At 42.6% G+C, this 22,818-nt stretch overlaps 3 protein-coding genes across 4 annotated transcripts in view; all 3 read right to left on the reverse strand.

Moving 5' to 3' along the window:
* The window catches only part of LOC126562920 (DNA-binding protein D-ETS-3-like), a 31,147-nt gene extending 30,245 nt beyond the window's left edge, over positions 1–902 (reverse strand). Inside the window, exons 1-2 of one of the 2 annotated variants that reach the window (XM_050219521.1) lie at positions 775–902; positions 222–272 (exon numbers count right to left, since the gene is read on the reverse strand). In XM_050219521.1, the coding sequence (XP_050075478.1) occupies positions 222–272; positions 775–832 (109 nt within the window). In that variant the 5' untranslated portion in view covers positions 833–902. Of the gene's footprint in view, positions 1–221; positions 273–750 lie in introns of both variants that reach the window. The other variant, XM_050219519.1, reaches the window with a different exon arrangement.
* Positions 1–22,818, reverse strand: part of LOC126561947 (protein bric-a-brac 1-like) — a 182,951-nt gene that overhangs the window by 61,853 nt on the left and 98,280 nt on the right. The gene's annotated exons all lie outside the window — the stretch shown is intronic.
* LOC126560975 (DNA-binding protein D-ETS-3-like) lies at positions 21,561–22,438 on the reverse strand. The gene is made up of 3 exons (XM_050216925.1): positions 22,206–22,438; positions 21,607–22,127; positions 21,561–21,565 (listed from the first exon to the last, which is right to left on the reverse strand). Exons 1-3 carry the CDS (start codon positions 22,436–22,438, stop codon positions 21,561–21,563), a joined length of 759 nt encoding a protein of 252 aa, XP_050072882.1.

The raw sequence follows: 22,818 nt of genomic DNA on the forward strand, positions 1-22,818 counted from the left end.
GTAATCAGTGACCATCTTTGGGTCGACTGTTCCCGGCCGAAGGAGGCTGGGAAAGATAATGAAATTTTCGGTTGACTGACTTCGGTTGCTGCTTCGGGGCACGCTATGAGTGGTGCAGGGTAGAGTGTTGTTGCCCACGGGCCAGTGTCAGAAAAGGGCAAACATTGTACCTTGCGGTGTTGAAGTTGAAGAGTGTGAGGTTATGAATTAAAACACCGTACCTTGACTCTGGGACGAGCTGTGGGAGCCCCATGATGATTTGTACGAAGAATCTGCAATGGAAAGGACAATCAGAGAGCATTAGAATGGGTGTGACAAAGGAAAGCTTTTGTTGGCCTTATCAAATTTTTTCTTCATCTTTTTTTTCATCTAATGATTCGAATTTGATAATTTCTGTTTGTGCCATTTCTTGTTTATGTTTCTTGTTTGATTTAAAGGTTTAACAGTTTTTGTTTGAGCTTTATTTTTCTCTGTTTGTTGTTTTCTAATGTTAATTTTATGTTTCATGACTTTTCTTGTTTGAGTCACGTCGTTTACTGTTTTTACTAGTTGGGTCTCATTTCAAATTTACGATTTCTATTGATTGTACTTGTTGATTATAAGTCTCATATAATTTCCTATACTAATTAAATATTTCTTTACACAATTCATTTAAACATCATTAATGAAGAGTGCATCCCGCAGGACAGCACAGGACAGTACGCCTGAACCATCTCTGCAACACAGGTTGTCTCGTAACATTATAATTACCAGCAAATAACATTGAAAAGTTACCGAATGATCCACCGGAGGACCGATTCAGATAATCGGGCGAGCTTTTGATATCGATCATAATTTTGCAACCGTCCTCAACGCTGCCCTGCCGTGGCTTTCCAGCTTTCAGTCGAATCTTGGATGCGCTTCCGTCGCTCCCGAGCACACTCGCGCCTGCAATGGCCGCCCCGACAGCGGCCTCCCCGTGACCGATGATGCTTCCGCCGTACACACCACCAGCGTAACTAGATGCCACAACAGCGGCCACGTTTGCTGTCTTAGCGTCTGTTTTCCGCGCTTGTTGTTTTTTTTCCCTTGATTTGAAGCAGATTTTTTTTATAACCTCTTTTATCCTGTTGTTGTCACACTTCACAAAGCACTTTTCTTGTTCGATGTTAGTTTAGAATTGAAATTATGTGTTTTCACTATCACTAAGAATCATTGCTTTGAGCCTTCTTCACTTTACTGCAAGGTTTTAGTTATTTTTAGAAATTTTAAATTGATTTAATGAGTGAAAAATCCGATCCGAATTAGTTGCTATTTGGTAATTGCTTTTTCGACCAATAGATTTTCCGACGGCATGCCATTGGCCCATCGTAGTCAGGCTTTCACATTTTACAACACGACATTTCCTTTGCAAAACTTCATACGAAACGCACCTTCATTCCAGACGTAAAAGCACATCGAAAAAACGAAAATATTGATCAACTATTGAACATTTCAGAGTAGCAGAGTCCACCATTGTCTCTATCTCCAAAACTGCATCTTGTTATTGTCTTTCTATTGGAAAACCCCAACCGGAAAACGGTTGTAAAACCGCCCATACCGAGAGAGCCCAGTGACGGTAGCTGGACCAAGATTGAAAACAATAAAATCGTTCTAGTCTATATTCCATTCCCACCGAATGATGCCCATCCAGCAAATGTTAGAGGTCCTGCACCGGTAGACTAGAAGGCACCTCACACAGTTCCACGGGTACTCTGTCCTCTGTATTGAGTGGAACAGGAAAAGCGTAACGGAACTGGCCGGTTACCGTTACCGGACACCTTCCATTTCCTGGTCCGTCCCCAGTAGCGGTGACCAACCCCCTTTTCGTCGTCCGTGGATGAGCCGTGGAGCCCGTTGGTTTCACCATATCAGCGATGGAAACAGCAAAAACTGAGCCTCAGTAACTTTCCCCAGCATCTCGCTGACCAGCCCTAGCCGGCGGAGCGATCCACTAGACAAGGGCCTCGACCGAGGGAGACAGCCAACCTGCCAGAGCTGAAAGCGTCCGCTTTGCGCAGGCTTTACCCGTGTTTTAGTAGCACCAACACACGCCAATATGCCCATTTCGCACACAACCCAAAATTGGGGTGAAAGAGACCCACGACCACGTTGGTAACACTTCCGTCATGTGTTTCTTTTTTCTCTGACGCTTCGTTTATTTTTTTTCTGTGTTACCACACTGAGAGCTGCGAGTTTTTATTTGGACTCACGGGATACTTGTACTTGTCCGTTGCATCCGGATGAAAATCCGGCCAAGATCCGGTCCGGACGGCCGAACCGACGATAGTGGGTGTGATATGATAACACGGCCACGAACGAGAACCGTACAAAGCGTCGTGGGAAAAGAGTTAAAATATTAGCTCCAGCACACCGGGCATGTGCAACATGGAGTTTTGTGTGTGTTTATGTGCGAGGGAGGGAGGGTGAGAGGGGGGCATCAGGAGCAGGAAGGTAAATTTACATAAAACCAGTTGAACCAATGGTTTGGAAGAGGATTGCAAGTGTTGCACAAAAGAGACACCACGGAGAGATTAGACACTGCGGCTTAGAAGGTCAATTTGAGGATCAAATGAACTTTAACGGGGATGACTTTTAAGGTTCGAAATGCAGGAAATGGATTTTAGTGTTGGAGTTTACCAATTATCCCTCTCAACAGTTGGCGCAAAAGAGACGTCACAGAGAGATTAGTCTCTGAGGCTTAGGAGGTCAATTTGAGGATCAATTCGGTGATGTCTTTTAAGGTGCCAAATGCAGGAAAAAGAGTTTTTTGGGTCTTGATTTTCGTGTACAACTTCACCAATTATTGCTCTCAATATTTGAAAAATCACTAAACTGAGCATTTTTTTACACTTTTCCAATTTTTGGAAATTCTCGTCTATTCCTTATATGTTCGTTTCCATTACCCCTCACACACATTGACATTGATAAAGTCTCACCCAAAATTCACCAACCAACTTCCAAACAACAAAACCAATAACATTTGCTTCCCATAACGGATGTTGTTATAAATCCCCCGCCCCCGTCAGGACTTCTGTTTTGTGACACCTGTGACCCACACACACACACACACACACACAAAATACGATCACAAAACACCTCACAACACGCTCTCTGCACCGTAACACACCTTTCGTAAATATTTTCACCGTACACCAGCAGAACGGTAACACCGTAACACACTCGCAGTAAAAACACACAGCCCTGGCCCAATCTGCCTGCCTGACCAGAGAATAAGCGAAACTTGCGTATGGTCGTAGCGCGTGGTGACAACTAAGTGCGTTTTCCTGCCGCTGGCAGCAGCGAACCGTACGTCCAAAACCGTGCAAGTGGATTCCAAACCCGTGGGCGAAACACGATAAAACAAAAATCCTTATCCGTTGCGCCTCCCGTATTCCGGTTCCGCTTTTTTTCGCTCGCTCGCTCTCTCACTCTCGCTCGCTCGCTGTCGGCGCCTACCCCTTGTCAAGTGTACTATAATCCTGACGGAGGGTTCTCCCGTGGCCGTGGGAGTCCCTTTTCGGAAGTGCTCCGAATATCTTCCCTTCGGTGAGGATGCGAAGCGCCGGATCGAACGCTGGTTGGTTAGCTGGTTGCACGGGAAAACTGTTGTCGATGTATTGCATGCACCTCCGGAGGTTTTCCCTTTCGATGCGCTTTTCCGCCACTCTTATTGTACACACACACACACACACACGTGCGCAGCGAGTGCGAAAATGAAACAGCAACAGCACAGACACACACACGAGCGCGTGTGAAGGAATAACATTGCCGCTTTTCCTTTCCAACCTGCCCACCAGCAGAAAACCGTCATCCATTTCCTATTTAACTTTACGTTCTGGTTCCTTCCTCCTAGTAGCAGCCGTGTGCAGGATATTTTCGTTTTTCACGCTTTTCCGCCCCAAGTTCCCGGCTCTGTTTTGCGACGTTCAGAGAGGATAATCCACGCTTGTACCAACACGACCACGACACGGCACAGTGGGCGAGCGAAAAGGACACCACCGTGCGTTGATCCTTTCACCAGGGGGCGGAGCTATAAATTTTCCCTAGCAACCACCAATCGTCGTATTGCAACCAGAGCGTTTTCCAATGACCGGAGTGTGGAGAGGGAGGTGAGGGAGGTAATATGGGAAGTTTGCCTCAGCCTGGCAGGGCTGGAGGTAGGGGGAACCATTGGCGGTTGGGGTAAATGGCAAAAGCCGTGTCCGGAACGGACGTACCGGAGAGTTGTGTTGATGAATTGTGCGGAAAAGAGACGGATCCTGGAACCACTTCCTTTTTCCTTCCTGCTCTGGTGAGCGGGAGGGTGGGTATGGGAGGGGGCGGAGGATATCAAGGATATTTGTCATTACACAGTACGTTCGGTTTTTGGTTGCTTTGTTGCATGGAAATCGAGTCCTTTGGTGAAAGGTAGAGCAGGACCGTGTCGTGTAGATTCGGTCCCACTCGGACTAGAACCGTTTTCCCGGGCTTTCCTAAAGGGAGGACGAATTTCACTTTTCCGTTCAAAACACGTAGCAGCTCGGATTTTTTTTTTTTGGTCGGTGATAGTCGCCGAGCGCGAAATGCGCAACAGTCAGTGTCAGACGTGGTCGGGCTTTTTCACCGAAAAGCTCGGCTGAACTGCAATGGATGGATGAATGAATGAAATGATTGCTACCTTCCTTTATGTATCCCGGGTAACCTCCCTCTACTCCCCCTCTCCCCCTTTCTATTCCTGCTAGAGGCTCCTACCCCATTCACCTGACAAGGGGACAGACCTTACTTGGGTGGTTTTTATAAGCCATTTTTCCCCCGCCATTGTTTTCCCGTCGGACTTCCAGCGTGAGCCACCGTGAGCTAGGGGCGAGAAGGCGTTGCGGACGTACGTAATATCCTTTTCGGAGGTTTTCGATTTCAAAAACTGGTCCCGGCGGCCTGGCCGAACGGTCGCTCGTTCGCGTCCCGCAAGACCGGAGACAGATAACAACCGGTAGCAGGATATGCTGGTCTGGTCGTCCCCTTTTTCGTGGTTGCGTGCACTTTGTGTCGGAGGGAAATGGGGCAGCTGCTCCCTTCAGCCACTTGCCATCCAGGACCGTTCCGGTTACGGTTCCGGTAAGCACTGGAATGACCTCCTGTTTCCTGTTCCTTCCGATCGTTTCGTGGTGGCTGCCGGCGAGGCATTGCATGTATGTTTGCCGTTGGCCGTAAAGGGTAGAAAATAAAAATGTCAAACGTTCCACTGTGTGTGTGTGTTTGTGTGTGTTTGTGTGGCCGCCGGAACTTGCACACAGCAACCTGTTTACAAGGTTGTTCCGTCGGAGCACCGGCGGGACTTAAAAACAAGAGCCAAACCGATGCTTCGGGAAGCAATCGCAAACTAATTTAAGAAGAAGATTTCTTCTTTTTCCAATCCCTTCCGGAATCGATTGCCAGTTAAAAATGTCCTATCCGGTGTCGGCCGCTGTTCGACTGGTCAATAGCGAAGGGCGGATGGCTGAGGGGCACGATCATTGAATACTGAAAACTGAAAAGTCGGAGTGGAAAATAGGAGTTTCTCACGCCGCCCCCCTCAAAGCATAGTTTTGCGTCCGGAGCTATTCCCACGGCAACATTCCGGCGGAAAACGTGGTTTTCCGTGACTTGATAGATCTTTTCCGTCGGTGTTGGTTTTTTGGTTGATCCTTTTTTTTTTTTTGCTGCTCCGTTGGGAGCGTTCTGTGCGAGGGCACCAAAATGCCGACGGGAATTTGAAGCTCCACAGGGCATGTTGGGCGATGAGTTTCGACGCAAAAATTGGAGCGATTGGGCTTTGTTCTAATTTTCTGTTCATTGGTAATGATAAGCTAATAAGTAAGGGCTTATAAAAATTACATTATATTATTAATTATATTAACGGTTTAAAATGAATTATTTTAGTCTTTTTCCGATAGAACGGCCTGGCCGTATTCATTACTTAGAGTTTAAGCTCTTAAGGACTTTTTTTTATTAGTGACTTAACGACTTGGTAGGTCATGTCGGTCATCTAATAGCTTGCCAAACTCAACTTGCTCTCAATTACTAGAGGAAAGTTTTGATCCCCGAACCTGCAGTCCAAAAAGACCTTCAAAATGGGGGCTGATAATATTAAAAATATTAATTCAGTAACGAATTCTTTTAAATTTAAATTTGGTACTGATCATCAGAGTAATTGCCAGCAGAGTACAGGGAAAAACAGCTATTCTGTACTTCTTTTTTGGTACTTCATTACGAGCTGGAAACCTATTATGGCAAAGTATATTCTGAGACATGTAGTAATACAAAATTACAATATGCAGTCTGATGCGAATTAAACATACAATGATTTATTATGCTACATTTTCAAAGTCAACTTCAATTTCATGGACTTCAAAGTGACCAATGTTACCATTGGTCACTTTGAAGTCCATGAAATCAGATCAAAGGCAAGGGGACGTCTTCTAAGTTTATTGTGTTTGGGACAAACGTTTTCCAAGGTATCCGGGGCTAGATTTTCATCCGATCTCTCCGATCTCGACTAAAACGCGAGGGTGATAGGATCGAATTGAGAATCAATCCACCAAGATGGATCGGACAAAGTTGCGTTCTGTTGGTAAAACAGACAGCGGTGCCGGCTGTCACACGAGTCGTAGTGAGGACTGATTACTCAACTTCTTCTGCTTCTTGGCTTAACGTCCTGTTAGGTCATGCCATCCATCGAATGGCTTACTAGACTTGCAAATACCACGTTGTTGGATGGAGAAAATGATTTTATTGTTTTTATAATTAAAATCGACATTGCGTCACATTCGTCATTTTTGGAGACATTTTAGCTTCCATGCAGCTCGCCTACACACATTTCAATTAGCAGTTTCATCTATATAAAGCATCATCCTAAATCCGGCGAAACAAATCACTGTTAGGCAGCTCACAAAATGCTTCAAATCTCAACGGCAAGAAAAGCACTTTGCAGCCCCGTTTTGCACGCTTATCAAACAAGTTGTTTAGCGATGGTTACGGCTTTTTAAGATAAACATCGCAACAGCACGAAAACAAAGCCGAATCGTCGAGTTTTTCAAAAGGCTGTAATCGAGCACCCAAACGCTTCAACATACCCTCCCCAACCAAGCGAAAGAAGGAGATTGTTGAGCTCACAGTTCCATGCTCGATTTCGTAAACGCAAATGCACAGTCCGTAGGTCGGCCAGCGGTTTGCACGTGCCGGTGCGTTGTTGGCGTGTGTTGCGCGTCATTCATACGTCATCGTGAGCCACGTGCGAAATTATGGTAGTTGATTATTGGCCCGGCTTAGAATTTATTGCTAATGCAACATGGAAAATATGCTACCGCTGCGTTTCACATTTTTTTTAACAATTTCCTCCCAAAAGGTCCTTCGGGGTGTTTTGGTCGGGAACGAAAACAACACGACAACCGTATCGTATGAAGTTGTGAAGAGATTTTTTAATTAAATCATTACCAAGATTATGTCACCGTACTCGTAGCGCGTTCCACACCCAACACGGGCACGTTGTAACGCTGTAATCGCTCTGTGCGTGAAGGGAGAGCTAGGGAAGTTAGGGACAGAAAACTGAGAAGGGCGCAAACGATGAGCTCCGAAGTGATAATGCGAAAATAATGGAATGTCCTGCTGGTGAGAGAATGGTTGGCCAGGCCGGCCCGTCCCCTGAGCCGGGCGCATCGAGTGGTGTGCGAAGTGCATTATCTGTATGACACTTGAAAGTTAAGCTCGGATGGAGTATTAATCATCCTGGGTGCTGGGTGATTGGTGTTGGTGTTTGTGTTCTCGTCCCGAGTGGGCTTGAACCGTACACACTAGTAAGTGATATTACCCTGGAACGCTGGGAATTGTTTATTAGCAGCAAAACGGTGACGGTCGACGTGAAGTGAAGAGTCAAAAAGTCAGCGGGGAGCGGGGAAACAGGATAAAGTCGTCCAGATACTAAAGGTCGGAAACGATCCGGCGAAAAACCATCAAAAGTATGTCATAATTTCGTCGTAATCCAATCATAATTCGCTGGCCTTTTCGGAACGGCGATGATAATTATGGCGGTTCTTGCTTGCTTTTGAGCTCGTCATGGTAAGCTTGTTTAAGGAAAAGGTTTCCAGCGGGAAAATTTTCTCAACGCAATCAGCGAGAGCCATAATTGAATCGCCATGGACAAGAGAGTGAAAATGATTGAAATTTTTTAATTAAACAAATTGAAGGAAATTACATTGTCCAGCCAAGATGAAAGGTTGTCTGTTGTTTGCCCTGATGTGATGAATTAATGTAACGCAATGATATCGTCCTAAGGATTAATTCCGTGGCCGTAACATTATATGTTACTTTATATTCCTTTTCAAACTTTTAATTTAAATATTTTTAATAAATAAGCTTATGAATTTATTCTTAATGTTAATGTTGTAACTCTCTTATGTTACTCACAGTTGGTCGATTAATCTTGAGTTGAGATGAGTTTTCTTTACAGTTTTGTCATGTTATCAACCACTTCCACTGCTTTCAAACACTTCAAATAAATAATTAAATCATACTTAAACTACCCATGTTCTGGCAAAAATATTTTTATACAGCACAAAAATTGTTAGTTGGGTTTTTCAAGTTTTTAAATCAATATTTTTACTTCTTTTTAAGTCATTCCGGCAAGATTACTAGATTTGTTTATACCACTTAGTTGGTGGTTTACACCACGTAGATACCACTCCTCAAAACTACGGGATAACAATAATACTTGCTTATAAATATTAAGTAAAAACTGTCTTGAAAAGAAAACTTTCTATTTAGATCGCAAAACTTACCTCAACCCTGTATCAATCTATATTTACTAAAGCTATCAAATTTCGTCTCCTCGTGTGTCCTCTGAAAAACACCATCAATAAATTCTTCCAAATTTCAAACTCAGCAGGACCTCAACGGCAAACACTTATTCTCACACTTGACAGTGTCTGTGAGTGTAAAGCGATATAAGGTACTAGCAGACGTACTTCAACCACTCACAACTCAACGAGCCAGACGTGGACAGTTAGGATAAATGTCCCTTTTTTCCCCACCCCTACCAACGACCTCCCGGGAAACCGATTCCTGGTGGTGCAACTATAATTCATAAGAATCACTGCACACCTAAAGTGACTTTCATCCCACCGAGTAGATCGCAAAGCTGAATGTCGAAGTGATAATAATCCCACGGTGTGCGTTTTTTACTCACACACATACACCCATAAATAGATCGATTTTCCTCCCCTGCGATGGGGTGCGAAGTGTGGACGAGTTTTCTCCCACCCCAAACCAAAAAAAAAAAGGAAAGGAAGGATGAGTCTGGTGGTGGAAAAACGGGTGGCGATCATAAATATTAAGTAACATATTTTCCACATCACCACTTACGATGTTGATGTCGAAAAAAGGGCCAGTGATGCACCAGTCAGACAGGGAGGAAGCGAAGAAGGGACGAGAAGGGAAGGGGTGGGAGAAAAAAAAAGATAAATTATCAGAAGGTTGCCGAATCATCGTAAAATCGACTCGTGCCAGTGCCCGTGAGATGGATGATGATTATTAGGGCGCTTCGATAGCAGAATCAAGTCCTTACGAGCTCCGTTCAAACCCCCCTTCCCCACTACCCCACCCAGCACGGTAGCACTTCTTCAAAGTAAACAATAACGTTTTATATGTTACGTTTGCATGTTTTTTTTTTCCTTCCTTTTGCTTTCGCTTTCTGTCTTGCCACACACAAATGCATGCCTTTTCCACTTTCTTCATGCATGCGTGACATTTTCCTCACACACACTCGTGCGCCGTGCGTGTACCGGTTCCGGTGGTTGGTTCGGTCAACCCCGAAACCATTTCCAAACGGGCGTTATAACAAATATATAAATATTTATCACTTGCTGCTGCTGGCAACCGTGTTGGAAGCATGTGGGACCATTTTTAAGCGATAGTAGTGCCTTTTTTATGCTTCTCCATCATCTAAAGCATGAAGATTGTGGGTAGCATATTTTTCTTACCCTAAAGATGTGTCTGGGAAGTGGGAGACGAGTTGGTTGGCGATGGATAAAGGCTGTCGAATGGTGATGGGTTTTGCTTTGCAAGTGATAGATTTCATAATGCCACCTTGGGAAAATCGTAAAATTGAGTACCCTGATATGGGAGATGTAAAAAAAACCAGTCGCCATACAGTTCCATGACGTGTTTTGGTGTTGTACAAGTGGTATAAATATTCATATACCGTCAAATGCGAGAGATTTCGGTCGTTACGCCACAGTAAACAAACAACAGTAAACAAGTATGCAGAAATTCAGATCCTATGAACCGCAATATTTGAATTTAAATTCTACTACGTCACATATCCTTTTTGACAGATCGTTTTGACACAAGCACTGACACTTAGTGTCTTGCTGGTGTGTTTATTTGTTACCGGTACAGTAATCATGTTTACAGTACGCACAATTTTCAAATTTAAAAAACAAACAACCGTTTTTTTTATTACGAACAATAAGGACTTTTCACCCCTTTTTAGCCTACAACTGGTGGTGGTAGTCTTCAGCCAGCGTTAACGCCAGTGATAATGGATGGAAAGGTTGGTGGTTGGGTGGTGTAAAGCTAGACTACAGTTATAACATAATGCAATTGTCTGCTAACAATCACCCCCCGAACAATGGAGTTCGCGATGCGTGAGGGAAAGCAGCACACAAGTAGAATATTGTTTCGTACTCGTTCGATCGATTAGTGAGTAACTTTTGGTAAGCTAAATGCTAAACGCACTTGGGCGGAGGGGAATGGTACCGATTTTATTGTATTGCTTGCCAAAAAGCCTGGGAACGTGAACAAGACAATACATGTCGGAGGGGTTTTACTTTCGTCCCTTTGGATGAGATTTATATTTTTTTACTCACAGTTTCGGTAGGTAAATGCATCTTCACTGCAGGATAATACAGTGCGCTACCAACTTTTGCTGGATCAAAATAAATAATTTATGTTGAATAAACTTCTTTTTTAAAAGGTCACAATAGGGAGGAATCTGGTTGGATATTAAAATGTTAAAATGTATTAAACGAGTATTGAGCTCCGGTCCTGTCATGTGAAGACCAGCGCCATTGTTGCCTGTACTAGAGGACTGTCGTGATAGTTTTAAAGTCTTTTGTTTTAAAACATTGAAACTCGATGTATGTACTGACATCAATTGTTAAGTTCCAGCAAGTATTTCTATGAAATAAATTTTAATTAATTTAATTTATGTTTTTAAATAACATGTATGACGGCTTGCGCCGTATGGTCAACGCAGTCATCACATGTGACTGTGTTTATAAACTAAATTGTCGGGGTATTTTCTATCAGTTTGTTTAGTTATCCTGATCATGCTCGATTGAATTATATTTTAGTTTTTAAGTTTTTAAAATATGTCCTTATCTCATATTTCAACTGAGAATTACTGTAGCATTTTTATTATCTCCCAAAGCCCAAAGCCCAACTATTGCACGGAGTTTCAAAATAAAGAGCGTAAAAATCTGTCCTTCACTGTAGCTCTAAAGCTACATTGAGTGATAATTCTTGCCCAGGGGTGAGAACCACCAACAAAGACTACCGAAAACAGATAATGCACTGTGTCGGATCTGAAGTGTTGCGTTATTTTGGCGTGGGAACCACCAACTACCACCAACAGCAGAAGCACCGGTACACGCGCGAACATGGAAAAGGGAGCCGAAGTCTTCCCCGTGGAAGTGTGCCAGTAATTTAGAAGGCACAAAGGTATTATGCCACGCACATACAGACACACAAGAGACACCGCACGATCAACCCCTCGACGAATCGATTGTCAGTGATTAAGTTCGGTAGGGCGAGAGACAGAGACTGCAGCAGTAAAGCGTATGTTACGGGGTGTCGGAGTGGTCCATATACTTTTTTTTCGTCTAATGTTTCATTCGGATACGAACAATTGACTTTTAATTATTGTTTACCAGTTTGGGTGGGGTTTGCACGAACGGGAAACAATCCGTTTGGCTGTGATAACACGCAAAGGTACGAAGCGATTTCGATTATCGGACCGGGAGGCCGAAAGGTCCGAATGCTATGCTACTGTTGCTGCTCGCTGAGAGTGACAACGAGGATGAGATTTATTGAGAATTCTTGAGCCTTGAGCGGGAAAACAGACTTTGCTGATGCGTGTAGGAAGTTGTGTGGGAAAGTAACGACCTTCCGGTTCCGGGTGCGGACTTGAAAGGTTTTTCGCGCCGAAGCGACACAAGATTAATATTTAATCGGTAAAGTAGATTTTGGTAGGTATTTATATGAATTGAAGACGGTTATCGATTCCCGCGTGAGACAAATACTTTTTTTGACTCACAGATAATAATATGATTGTTTTAGTGTTTACGTAATAAAAAGCGCAAAGATAAGTTGATACGCAGGAATAATTTTTTAGCTAAAGGTAATATCCTGAAATACAGAAATGGTAGGAAGGTCTGTGGCGGATTATAGCATAATATGGAGGCCTTAAGCTTTGGAAGACCGGAGGCCAGCCCCTAGCATCACAACACCCCACTGGGCACAAGTATGCAGATCGACTGGTGCCTCGATACCATTAGTTGCTGCTGTTGTTAGTTGTTTCATACGAACATTCCTCTTCAATCAAAACATTTTAATAGCACTGATTTAAAATTTTATTCATTTTACAATGAGTACAATGTAATTTTATCGGGAATTGTTTTAAAAACTATGTAAAATTCACGTAAAAACCTCGCGCAGCAACATATTCAAATTTCAAGTTGCTTTGAGTGCTGCCACCTGTTGAGGAATAGCGAAACCATGCCCGGAAGGAAACATTTCATACTAGGGGTTGAAAATAACGGTCCAGCTCATTTTTTTGAGATCATTTATTCATAAACAAAGTAATTAAAAAAATCTACAGATTGTTTTGATAACAGAGGTCTATTTTATAATGTAAAGAAAAATGTTTTTGTAGCAATATTTAAAAATAAATAAAATACTCTGCACGTCATTTGTTTGTCAAATTGTTAATAAAAGGAAAGCAGAAGATGTGTTAAACTCATTCATGATTTTTTGTTTTAGTCTCGATTTATCAACCAATACTGTACTCTTTAACAATCTCACCCATTAAAAAAAGTCAATTAATCAAACATTATGATGAGTGATTTGGAGGGTGGCTGAGAAAGTTTCAGTTCCTCCCAGTCTTCCCTCTATAATATCAAGCGGCATCGCTGCACACCCTGATCAGAAATCCTCCTCCCGCTTGTGTTTCATTAAGGGTTGAATGATAGATAAAAATTGAATTATATTTAATAGGCTATGAATTTTAAATACCATCGCGTGTTGAGGCGTAACCCGTTCACACGAACCAGTACTACGATTAGTTGAAGCAACAAAATAGAACTGGGTGTTACTGGATGTTTGTGTGTGTATAGGTGATTTATGATCGACACATGAAAGCCATCGTCAGCCAGGTCAGCGCCTACATCAGGTACCGACCGGTAGTGCAGTTTTGTATTTAATTGAAAAATCTAACCCTTTCGTTGCGGAACGTGCGATGAAATTATGGCCACTGTCGTCCGTTTCTGGACGTACCCCTTTTCGCCCGCTGGTTAACCATTTTCACCATTTTCACGTACAGCGGTTAAGATACGGCAGTGATTTGATCCCGATGGGTGGGATATCGCGAACAAACTCACCGTTCGCAGGGAGTACAGCAAAACCAGACGGTTGTCGTGCCGATGTTACATCAAGATCGTTTGTTATACGACGCCATCGGTTGGACTAATTAATTCAGTCTAGTAATAGTGCGGGAGTTTCGTGAGAGTAAGGTAGGGGTGTCCAAGAGTGTCGGGAATGTACTACAAATTCGACAAACAGTCCTCGGGTCGTTCTTTACCTTGCGAACAGTTTTCTCCAATGTCCAGCCGAACCCCAACCATTCCAACTACACTCGATGTGGGTTTTGTTTTTTCCGCTCATTTTACGCTTGCCGAGCTTGACCGCGAGACCGAGGGTGACTTTCTCACCGGTGTGCCAAGCTATGGGGACCTTTCCACAGCTGCCAGGACTTGAGGCCAGCATTGTAGGTTGAAAAAGCGAGGTCTCGGTCGTACATTGTCGTCGTGCTGTTTGCGAAAGCGTTTTTATTAATATTTATGTTAACACTTCTTCGCGGAAAATCGTAAATATTGTTATGTCAGAAGCGTTTTAGCGTTACTAATTATTCATCGTGTCAGCAGTCGGCGTCCAGCGAGAGCAATTATTCGCTCTTTTTGCTATGCGTGAGGACTCTTGAGCTACTAGGAGTTGGGTTGCTGTGGTAAATAAATTGTTGGATTATTATAAATCAGTTATTCACTTTGTTTGTTCGAAAATAAAAATATTGAGCTTACTTGCTAGATCCGGAAAAATACTAACTATTTACACAAATAAACAGAAATAAAGGCCCTTTTCCAACATCATTAGCGCTGCACGATAAAACCCATTAGTATTGATTGATCCGTCAACCGCTTAGTCGATTAGGGCTCTTCACACTTTTGTAATACGAAATTCCTTTACAATTCTCTCGTCTCAGCATGAACTAGCAAATCCCAACAGCTCATCACTAAGACTGGACAGAAAAGAATAAAATAAGCAATACAACTAACCAACCAGAAGTCGATCACAGTAAGCGAAGTAGTATTCTTTATCCATGACTCCCTTTTACACTGATAACGCACACTAACACACACAAGCATGCGTACGCCCTTTTTTTCCACAGATACGCTTGCCCTTCTCAAGCGATTGAAGATTAACGCTGGGTCACTGTGAAAAGTGTTGGATCGGTGCCACCTCGAAACGAGCGCACACACAACGCGCGAGTCGGTTCCGGAATCGTTCGGAAAGAAAATCGCGCCCTCGGAGTCCCGAAAACCCCATAAAGGATAGTCAAATCAACCGTAGGAAATGTGCAGAAGAATAGGGAAAGCAGCACCGATCCATTTATCATTGTTAGTAAAAGATGATTTATGGCAGAGTTCGGAAAATAATGGATCAGCCCACGGGAGCCTGGATGGGGACGTGTGTGAGGTATAGCTATTGGGAGGGGGGTTTATGTCTGTTTGGGTGAAGAAAATGGAGAACAGAGAAAATCAAAAATGGAAGAAGTCGTTCGTCCTATTTTACTACTTGCAGAAGCTTCTTTTAACCCTTAGATACTACCTTCTTAAAAAAAATTCATTCAATAGCATGGCAGCTCTAAGGTGGATTTAAAAAAACACTAAAAAATTGTTCTTTTTCTATGGTTTATAATTTCTACTGACTTTGAAGATATTGGAAAAGCGCGAAGCGTGTTGTTGTAAATTGTTTTGGGAGCTCTTTTGGAACTCGAATCGCAGATAATTTTAAGAGCTCTTTGAGGATTCGAATCACAGAGTGTTCTTACAATTATTGTTGTAATGAGAGTTGTACAAACTCCCAGCGATTCATATCTTTATGGCAACTACCAACACTCTCAGAGTTGGATTGGTTACGAAAACTATCAATAGAGTTGTTAAAAAGAATCAAAGATAAACGCTTTGAAAAGTGTAGTTTTACTCATATCCTAACTTTCCCTAAACACTATTTACAAATTTAATCTGTTGAAGACTCAGTCATGCACTTCTCTGAAGCTCCAACATTGGCCGTGTTAAATTATGTAATGCAATTGTGATATAATCTGAGAACTATTTCCAACATTAACTCAAAATATGGTTTGTTTTGTAACACAAGCTAGAAGTCCCTGAATTTTTCAACCATTTTTTTATTTCATATAAATTGAAAATCAATTTAATTTTCTTGTATGACTTGCCCTTTTCTCCTTAAGAGTTAAAAAGATCTCCCTAATCGAATACACCCCAGCAACAGTAAATAGAAATACGAACGTAAGGAATCCTTTTTCCCCATTTGTGGGATGTTTCTTCGATGCACAAATCTAATGCCCCCGCGATTGGACAACCGTGATAGGGTCTAAGGACACACCGATACAGCTAAGCGCATCCGAATCGATGTTTCATTTCTCGTTATCCTTTTTTTTTTTTCTTCAGCTCACCACACCCTTGCCTAGTGAGCTTATCGCTAACTTATGGCCTTACCTAAACTTGCTACACAATTTCCTCCAACCCAGTCGCTCCAAACGGTGTTCGACACGAATGGCGGAATCGTACGACGTGTGGATTCGCTCTATCAAAGATCTACGAAAAGCGTCTTTTTGGGGCTCCGTTTCCGGACGTTCCAACGGGCGTCGGTTGATTATTATTGGCGTGCAAAACGCGACTACTAGTTCCAATTTCAACGCTGATGCTGATAGGAAAGAAAGGGAAAGCAAAATGGCAGCGAAACAGACAGCGACTCGGTTTCAGTCGGCTTCAACCAGCTTAGTAGCAACTACCGCGATTCATCCATCCTCACTCAGTGAGATGTCCTGGATGGGAATGAAAAATTACTTTTACTTAGCTGTGTAGCTTTTGCTTTGCTTTTTGACTTCCATCACTAATCGTTTGGGATGAAGAATATTTTTTCTCCATTTGCTACACTTCTTAGTCATTTTCCCGATAGTCGTTAGCTACAAGATCCACCATTTTCTATGGCTTCACCAATGAGGTTTGATTTTTGCCCAACGATTGATGATATTCAACCGATCATTTCAAACGCATGATTAGTAGCATGATAAATGATCTACTGCCGCTGTCTCCAGACGTTTCGGGTGCGCTAGAGCGTGTGACCATTAGCAGTATAAAAAGACGAACAAGACGTGCCGCTTCTTTTATGCACTGAAATAGCTGTCAAAATGTTTACGCACCCATTTGTCATCCCGGTGCCGTAATACACGGTTGCGTGGTCATGTGTGTTACACACATGAAAGATGATCATGGGAAAGATGACTTGCCTAGTACGTGCAGTGTTTTTACTGGTTTGTTTCCATTTTTAGCATTATTCGCCAACATAATTTAGCAAGTTGTTAAGCCGAAAAAGAAGAAGGATTAAAAGTAAAACACATTAAAATTTAAATACATAAAAATAATCAAGAAATCGCCAATAAAACTGTTGTAAAGTGTTTCTACTGTTGAACTGTTTTTGGGGCGTCAATAATTCCCAAAGTAATTAGTCTTTTGGAGTAAGGCGCACTGACGATTCTAGCTAAAAAAGCCAACATCTAATCCATTAACCGGTATAGGCGACATTACTGGATCAAACACTGGATTTCAAAAGTAACAGGGTCATTCAAATCTTTACAAATACGAACAATAAACCCTAGAATATGGAGAGCGTTGGAAATCTTCGATTAAAATGGTTATTGGTGGGTCGATCTTAGGATTAAGTCAATCTGCGTTTTTTTGTTTATGAGCAAGAGATACATCGGATTACTATATCCTTAATAAAAATATTGAAGAGCAGCCATAAGACACACATTATTTGATAGAAATAAAGATTAAGGCGGCCCGTAGGTCATGGCACGACCGAACCGGGCATCAAATCCCACAAAGACCGTTCCTCCGTAGTAAGAACTGACTATTCAACTATGTGGTATCACTATCAATTCCAGTAAGCTGTTCGATGGCCGGTGTGAAGGCAAATATAAATAAAATCAAAATTTGTATTACATTTACTCTATCATTGCAAAATCATTTGCTTCGAGCCTTCAATATTGCTTTTATTGTGTACTGCACAAGAATTTCATAATACATCATGCTGCTAAACGGTCGCAAAATAAGAGCTTCCATAAAATTTGAATAAGTGCACCCAAAGAACTCGTCCACCACCACCATTACGTCAACGGATACGAATGAATGCAAAAGTTCCAAAGCTGTAAAGCAATGTTTTCGAATCCTCTTATCCTTGTAAAACACCAACAAAACAACAAAATTGAACCGAATATAAATGAACCAAAAACACAAACAGGACTCCACGGTGGAATGTTTCAAAACATGGAAATGGAAATTTTTATTCAAATTACAAGCGCACAGCAAACGAGTAATGAGAACTGCTAGGCGCTCTTCCCCAAAAACTGATGTCAACCGGTATGCATAAAACCCTAACCCCTAACTGAAAATAAACCAAGGTGTCCTCCTGCCATTTTCTTCCCCCCTCCTCCTGTGTTGGATAGTTTGAGGTTCACTTTCTGCACAAAATTTTGCCCAAAATGTCGGATGTAAATTTTTGGTTCGTTTTTCTTGTGTTTTTCAACCGGCCCCCAAGTTTCCTACTTCTCATCCGCGTCGACAGGTAGTTTTGGGGGATCATGTAATGAATTTTCTTTTAACTGCTATTATTATCATTTCCCCCCTTTTTCAGAGGGGTGATGGGGAGAGGGAGGGGGCGGGGTTAGGGAGGGTAACGAGAGGGCATCATGGAGTGCTCGTTCATTACAGTTTTTGGCAATGCTGTTCATTTGAATAATTTCTTCTTTTATAGGTTCAGTTTTTATTAGCCAAGCCGAACCTTGCCTGCCTGGAAAGGCCTTCAGGATCCAAAACAGAAGAAGACATAAAAATTCATTACCAACATCCGATATTTTCTTTTTTTTTTTGCTTTTTTGGTTGCTTTCGTTCGCTTGTCATTTGTTCTGCAAGGACCTGGCATTTCTTAGGGGGGAGCGACCTGGGTTGTAAATTGGAGCTTCCTTGAGATGTGCTTCTTTTGCATGTGGATTTGTTCTATTTCTGTTCTTTACCATCAATCGGGAGGTTTTTTTTTGCCAAAGGATTTTCCGCTCTTTTCTAATGCAAATTTAAGTATCCTTTAGAGTTCCCGATGGCAACAAATAAGGACGATACATGTCTCCAACAAGTCTCTATTTTCAACAAAAAACAACCGTTCCAGGTTTGTACTGAGAAAGGATGAACGGAAATCTTTAGCCTGCACGCTTCTCAATTAGTAACGCATCGAGGTAAAAAATATACACACAACATCAATTTCAACAGAGTGCTTCACACGATTCTGATCGCTTCTTGCTGGTGACAATGCAGTGCACCGCACACATCGTTTCGTTTCGGTTCTGGAACATAATTGCACCGAGGGTTCTTAAGCAGCGTGAATAATATTCTACGCTGTAGAGGCAACCATAAAAGCCTAGCCTGGATGGAATTGTTGTTGTTTTGCAAATCTCGTGTGGCCACTCCCAGGGTGCTCAGGTTCGTTCAAGTGGTATCGATTTGTAATGCACACATTATTATGATTTACGGATGCTTTTTCGGTGCGTTGGGAAAATTGGTTGGGTTGAACGGGATTCTGGTGGGAAAATTGAGTGGGACATCAGGGAAATGCGGAAATGAATTTCGCGCGTGCATCGGTATAATTGATTTGTTTCATTTAATGATCCGTTGTGGATTAATACATGTACTTCAGTTGCTATTAAACCTGAAAAAAAACATAAACGATGTGAATTTAAGGCTCTGTTTTTATCAGAAATTCGTGTGAAAATCTAGGAAAAACAAACGCTGTTGGGAATGTTTCGAATTGAAGGCCTAAAGCGTCCTTAATATCCCACCGCGTTAAGTAGACTAAAGAAACATTCCCCATGAAATTCATATTGCATATTGCATACTTTCTGGCGCAACTTCCAGCTTTGCCAAATTGAGAGCTCATCGCGGAATACTTATAAAATATAGTCAATATTGTAGGAAAATTACAGCAAAATTAATAAAACCAACTATTCCAATGTTTAGTTAATGCCTACGGATGTCCCTAAACATACAGTCAAAACACTATCACCGATCCATTCAATAACAGGGTACCAAAATAAATTGCCCAAATCACTAACCTCCTCGGAACGGATGAGTTACTTTCAAACGAGTGCCCATTTGCAAAACTTCAAACCAAAGGATCATAAATTATCGGTGAATTGCATCAAAACGCAACGCACGTGACCCCGCCGTTCCTATCCAGAACTGTTCTACGCCACGCGACCATACCAACCATTCGAATGCTGAATAGCGAGAAGAGCGCGCCACATTCAAACTCTTTAGACGTGCACGTGGCCTTAGTAGCGAATAAAAAAAAAAAAAAGGATAAAAGATGGCACGAACTTCGCCAGGAAATGCACATCACTGATCCTGACGGTGAGGCTGACATAAGCTTTTTATTTGGCCGGCTTTGGTCGATAGTATACCTCCTATTTCCCTTCTCGGTGAGTGAAGAATTGCTAGGATCGATTTCAATTCTGGGACAAAAAATTAGAACTCGAACCCTGATTCATCGTTAGACAGATCCACACGCCGTGATGGGTATCGATCGGCCTTGGCTTTGTTTATCTGTTTTGTTTCAGAATTGTAGTAGGTTTTTTTTCGCATTGTCAGGATCGTAGTGTCAAACAAATATTAGTAGCAGGCGTAGTATTTATGGTAGAGAGTGAAAGTGCAAACAAAAATCGATCATCAAACACGGTTGTTTTATTTTCCGACACAGAAGCTCACAGTTGTTTTTTCGCTGCCTGGTGCTGGATCATGGTCCTCGCGCCGTTTACTAGTTTTTGGGAGCGAAAAAAAAAAAACACAAAATAACGGAACAATAAAAATGCCTCGTGCAGCATGTCTCCCTATGCTACTACCGCTGCGTAAAAGACCGCTAGCGCTAGACCACGGACACCAGACAAAAGGCCATCATCGGCGGAAGTTGTGCCGTAGACTGCCGGCAGAAGCGGTGGTAAACCGGCAACTGGAGGAAATTTTTATTGTTGTTGTTCCGTACCGGGAGAAGAAACACCCGATCCCTCAATAGACATCGGGATAATACATCGGTTCGTCAGAAAAAAAGGGGGAAGTTTCTATTCGGTGGTGTTTGGTGGTGCAAACCCGATAAAAGGGGCCCGCCAAAAGTGGAAGATGATGGTTGTGGCGGGTGCGAGAAAACAGCCCAGTTTTTTCACCAGTACCACCCGTATCTTAAGGGACAATGAGCCAAGGGAGTATCGATAAGCCGATTGTTAATAGAGGGGTCATGTTTAGATGTGTTTATTGATAGTGTGTTTCGCAGTTTTCGTAGGCGAGCGTCGCAGCGCCCGAATGTATGCACGTGAAGGTGATAAGAATGGGGAATTTGTTTGCGTCGTAGAGAAACGGCCTGCCCGTGCGTCGGTAATTGATAGGGTGTAGCCTATCAAATTGTTTAATTGGCGTGAAGGTACATGTGTTCTGCTGTTTGGTGGCTTCTAGTTGCGCCGGAGAAGTGTGGAGAAGCAATGTACACAGGATTATCGTTGACACGGAACATAATCTACTGTTTACCAAGCGTTTAGAGCTGGATATTTTGATGCGGTCAATAAATAAGGAACCACGAAGTATAGGTTTTTTGTCGGCAATTGTTCTATCGTTTGCTGTTTTAGGATATAAGACATCAATTCTAAGAGCCAAGAAATTGAATACTGACAGGAATCTCTTTAGAATTGGTATTTCAAATGAGTTAAAGAGATCTTTACATAATCCTTTATTGCATACATATTGCATTGTATATTCAACAAAGGCTTCCAATAATCCTATTCGTTGTTTTAACTTTCAGGAATTGAGTCGATTCTCATTACCAAAGCATTGTAGTTGAAGCACAAACAGGACTTAAACTTTGTGTAAATTTGAAAGGATAACCATTCACTAGACTTACCTTGCCGTGACTTGACGTCCACCGGAGACTCCAGATTCTGGGACAGTATAGAAGATGGCGTCGAGGTGGTCGTGGGCGACTGTGTTGAAGAAACCAGATTCAGGTTACCCGATCCGAGCAGATCGCTTCGGTGCCGTTGACTTGACAGCCCGTTCCCCAACAGATTCGAAGGTGACACGAGCGAGGTTGCGTTTATGACGCTAATACTACTACCGCTTGTTCCACTTGCTCCACCTCCACCACCTCCTCCTGCACCACCACCACTACTGGCACTGGTGTTGGTGCCATTCCCCGTACCACTACCGCCATTATTACTACCACTGACGTTTAGTACACTGCCTGCGTTACCTGCGTTACTACCAGCGTTAGTGTTAGCAGGGTTACTCTCAGCGCTTGTGTTTCCATTCGAGACAGGATTGGTACTGCCTGGTCCATTATTAGTACTGCTATTGTTATTGCCGCTGGTATGAGAAATAACGTTTTCGAGCGATTCCGTCAACCTTGGTGAAGAATAGATATCACTGGGAGAAAATAAAGAGAACAAATAATGTAAAACATAAAGCTGTTTTATCAAATGCAACTGCAAAAGACCTAATTACCTAAAAGCACTGGAACTGCCGAGGAAAGATGTTCGATCCTGTAGGGCGGCCTTAGCCTTCTCCACACTCTGCTTCAACTGCTCGAACGTGGACTGATGGAAACGGTACGTACCCCAATCGGTGCACTGTGTCAGCCCGAGACAGTCTTCCGACTTTACCTGGTGCGTTACGAGTGGGGAAGCACCCCGCTTCAGATCCAGCGCCGTCTGATACGAGCAGGAGCTTTCGTACATCTTGCTGCCGTACTTCCGTTTGACCCTGAATCGGTATAATAAGTGTAAGAAAAAAAGGTTGTTGTAACGTGAGTAACTCATATTGATCCTGACGATGTTTGAGATCCTTTTCCAATATTAAATAAGAGTATGTTCATAATCTTTCATCATCTCTTTAATTAATCCCGAATCCAGTAGTACAAGTTAATCACTTTAATCGATGCGAAAAAGCATCAGCTCTGATCCACGTGCTGCACAATACCTCATTGAGATAAACAACTAGATAAACCTAACGATGGCCTGCGCCTCGCGTAACTGATGATAAATGCCCATCTGCCATTTTACGACCAGCCAAGCCACCCGAACCAACAAGTACAAGAGACACAACAGCCTACCTACGG

The sequence above is a fragment of the Anopheles maculipalpis genome, chromosome 3RL, assembly GCF_943734695.1.
Source record: "Anopheles maculipalpis chromosome 3RL, idAnoMacuDA_375_x, whole genome shotgun sequence".
NCBI lineage: Eukaryota > Metazoa > Arthropoda > Insecta > Diptera > Culicidae > Anopheles > Anopheles maculipalpis.